Consider the following 3,951-nt stretch of genomic DNA (forward strand, 5'->3'; position numbering starts at 1 on the left):
TCCCCGTTCAGATTTAGCAGTGGAGAACTCTTACTTATGTAAAAGTGCAACAAAAAACAAGGCTACACAACAGTCTTTGGAGGAGGATTTAAGCTGGTGAGTACATTACAGAGAAATCAGAAGATGGTTTCTGGCAGAAGATAGTCTCGTGGAAAGGAACAAAACGCAGTGGTGGGTTACAGCAGAGGCACCTGCCGAGGTGAAAACAGAGGAGAAAGCTGCTGTTATGCAATAAAATTCCGGAGTTTGACATTCAGAGCTTTTTCTTTAGTCAGTAAATCGGTCGTGTGCTTTTTGTAAGCATCGAACTGCAGCAAGAGTTCGTTGTACGCCTCCTTGATGCTTTCGAGCTCTCGTTGGAGCTCTTGGACCTTCAGATCATTGTCCACCGCTGCTGCCTCTTTCACAAGGTGCTTTCCTGCTCTCTGCCTGGCTTTTCCTGCAGTCTCCAGCTTCTTCCTCAGCTGCTGAATTTCCTCTTGCTTATCTTGTAGAGCTTTGCCCCTCTCCACGGCCAGGTTCAGTAGTTGTTCTTTCTCCTCCTTTGCCCTCTCCAGCCTGGCCTGCAGCTCGCTGCCCCGAGCCCTCTGCTCGCTTTCTGCGCTCTCCACCTGCGCGACAGTTTGTTGGTGCTTCTCCTGTAGGTGTTGCAGCTGGTTTTTCAGTGAATCCACTTCCCAGGTGTAGGCACTTGCTTGTTGGCTCTGGGCTTCCAGCAGCTCCTTCTCTCGCTCCAGGGCTCTGTGACTCTCATAAGCACATTTCTCTTCTAAAGAGTTTAACTCTTGTGAGAGCTTTCTGGCCTGGGCAGTGAGCTGGAGCACTTCGGCTTCCTTCTCCCTCAGAGTCTGGCTGAAGAGCGCGTCGTTCTCCTGCCGCAGGCGCTTATTCTCCTCCCGCAGCTGCATGTGCTGTTTCTTGTGTTCGTTCTTGAACTGGATCATTTTTTCATGGTTGTTGGCCAGGTCCATGAAGCGCCCTTCTAATTGCTGAATCTGTTGGCTCTGGGTTTTTATTTTCACAGCTTCCTCTGTCCTCAGTTTCTCCAGCTCCACGTTGAGCTGCTCCAGGTCTCTGCAGCGTTTGTCTGCGTCGTCTGCTTTTTTCTTCAGTATGCAGATAAGGCGATGCTGCTGTTCTAGGCGTGAATGTAGCAGAGCCTCCTCACTCTTCTCCTCTCTGAGGCTCTCACAGAGTTCCTCCAGGCCTTTTGTCAGATCTTCCATGTCTTTGTCCATCTCTGGATCACTCGTGGTGTTGGCCATCCCTGCCTGTCTGTCATCCTGAGCCATGGAGCTCCTGTCTCGTACCAAGATGAGACAAAATTATTGATAGTGACCACTTCTCTTAGTGACATTCAGTACGTTTATAAAGGGTTGGGTGGCCAACACCACTGCGATAAGCTGGTGGAGTTCCTCTGGAAGTCCAGAGAATGCAAAAGCAAAGAATGTAGGCTTAGTATTTATCCAAGCCTATTCATTAGCTGATTACCAGCCTTGCTAATTACTCCTTCTCAAAGCACTGCTGTTGTAGCTACGAGAAGTGCTGTTATACTTGGGTAAAAAGCTTGTAAGTAATTCCTTAAGCAATCCTTTTCCCCTGCCTTTATTTTCTCCTACAGATCTCCCAAGTAAAACATGGGAGAATTACATCAAGTTTCTAATTGATTTATAAGATATATTGCTCATTAAAAATAACTGAATGGCCTTATCCCATGCTTAGCAATTTATGAATAAAATAAAAGATCTGTACAATGCTATTAATTAATTACTGAATGCCCTGTGATACAACAGCTTGGTGCCTGGAGAAATGGTTCGTCACTTGAGTTTTGACACCAATTTGCTGCGTTATTTTAGGCATTTAATTTTAAAAGTCTGGTTCACTGTGTGAAAATAAGGGAAATATTTGTATTCTATTGGCACCAAAATCATTATTGGTGTCTGATCACACAGCACACTAGCCAGACGTATGACAAGTCAGCCTACAACTGGTCCATGAGGTTTTCATTCAGGTGCAGATCTGAACACAGCACACCGTGCTGGTCATTGGGATCTGTGAATTCCTGGGCTTTGGCTGGAGGTGGAGATGGGACGTGGGAAGGAGGCAGCTTAAAGGAAGGACAAAAAATGGTGTATGACCAAAATGAGTTAAGGCTTGTGAAGCATGGACAGTGTCAGAGCTGCACGGCGGTGACCATTAGGTTGGTGCCCTGCATTTCCCTACCACCGTTGCTACCTTGGATCCTGCCAAACATGTGGAAATGATGGAGGAGACTGGGAAGGACTAAAGGGTTTAGGTCATCCAGTGGAAACACAACAAAGAGCAGGGTTTAACAGGAGAAAAATGTTTTCTTACCTGGTGTTTTCCTTCCCCTGATGGTTTGTTGCCATAAAAAATGCTGTGAGGTTTCTGTCTCCATGGAGATAAGAGGCTGAATCCAGTCACCCCAGAGCTGGTGCCTTCCTCTGGGCTGGTTGGAACTGGGCCAGCCTCACCAGAGTGGCTGAGAGAGCCAGGAGTGTTTCTCAGCAAACAAACGCTGTGGACACTCTCAAGAGCACCCAGGTTTGGGAAAGGGAAGAGGATTTCCACGAGTCTGAAGAACTCCTCTCTCAGCTTCTGCCCTGTGTGTGTCAGAGGTCAGAATAGCAGGCTCTGACCTCAGAACATGCTGGAGGTCCACGGTAAGTAAAGACACAGCCTTTAGATGAGATGTGAGGAAGAAATTCTTCACTGTGAGGGTGGTGAGACACTGGAACAGGTTGCCCAGAGAAGCTGTGGCTGGGCCTCCCTGGAAGTGTTGAAGGCCAGGTTGGATGAGGCTTTGAGCAACCTGGTCTAGTGGAAGGTGTCCCTGCTGATGGCAGGGGGGTTGGAACTGGAGGAGCTTTAAGGTCCCTTCCAACCCAGACCACTCTGTGATTCTTTACCCTAAACTTGCTACTTTATTGAGCAATTAATGAAAAATCTGGCAGATGGGATTGGGAAGGGAAAAATAATGGAGCTGGAAGGAAGAAGTTGGTGCAGGTTTTACTGATTCCACTGGAAAAGGATACAAAGCAAAGAGGAGCGAGTGCTGTGGGAGGAGGATACGGAGGGAACACGACAAGGAGGGCGCAGCACCAGGTCTTTCCAAATGGGTGTGTCCTGGTTTGTAGCCGGGACAGAGCTGGGTTTCTTTTTAGCAGCTAGAACAGCGCTGGGGTTCGGTTTCAGCCTCAGATTTGTTATGAAACTTTGGTAACACACCAGTGTTTTAATTTTTGTCGCTGGAAGTGAAGGACTTTGTGTTCTGTCTACAAGGGCAAGATCTAGTGGGGGTGAGGAATATTTAAATTAATAAGCTAAATTGGCATTTGGATCTCCCACTGGGATATTCCATGTCATATCACGTCATGTCCAGTATATTAGTGAGGGTCTCTTCCTCTTTTAGCTCTCTCTGGCTTTCGCTTGGGCTCTCGCTCTTCTGGGATTGCAGGATTGTGGCTCCTCCGGGATCAGGCCAGGCTTGGTGCATTGTGTATCACTCATTTGCATGTTTTATTATTATCATTATTATGTTAATATCATTATTATTTTAAGTTTTATTTCAATTATTAAACTGGTCTTATCTCAGCCTACCAGCCTCCTTACCCTTGCCCCTCAATTCTCTCCCCTGTCCCCTGAGGACGGGCAGTGAGCGAGCAGCTGTGTTTGGCTGGCCAGCCAAGTGCAACCACCACGGGGTAAAATCAGAATGATGTGACTTAGGCACCAGCTCAGGTTTGCAGGTTTACTGGCAGAAATGGGAGGTTTCTGAACACAGAGCATGAAAGGAGAGGTGGGACTTGGAAGCCTGGTTTAGAGGAAGTAAAAATGGTAAAAACTTAGAACACATACACACACACGTATATGCATATACTTATGTGTGTACAAAAAAACCCCAAAAAAACATTCCAGGCTAAAGCAAAA

General features: G+C 46.9%; 1 protein-coding gene across 1 annotated transcript; it reads right to left on the minus strand.

Moving 5' to 3' along the window:
- Positions 1-224: 224 nt before the first annotated feature.
- CCDC89 (coiled-coil domain containing 89) lies at positions 225-1,292 on the minus strand. The gene has a single exon (XM_010175823.1). It carries the CDS (start codon positions 1,290-1,292, stop codon positions 225-227), a length of 1,068 nt encoding a protein of 355 aa, XP_010174125.1.
- Positions 1,293-3,951: the final 2,659 nt, after the last annotated feature.

This window comes from Antrostomus carolinensis, unplaced genomic scaffold (genome assembly GCF_000700745.2).
Source record: "Antrostomus carolinensis isolate BGI_N321 unplaced genomic scaffold, ASM70074v2 scaffold14270, whole genome shotgun sequence".
Classification (NCBI taxonomy): domain Eukaryota; kingdom Metazoa; phylum Chordata; class Aves; order Caprimulgiformes; family Caprimulgidae; genus Antrostomus; species Antrostomus carolinensis.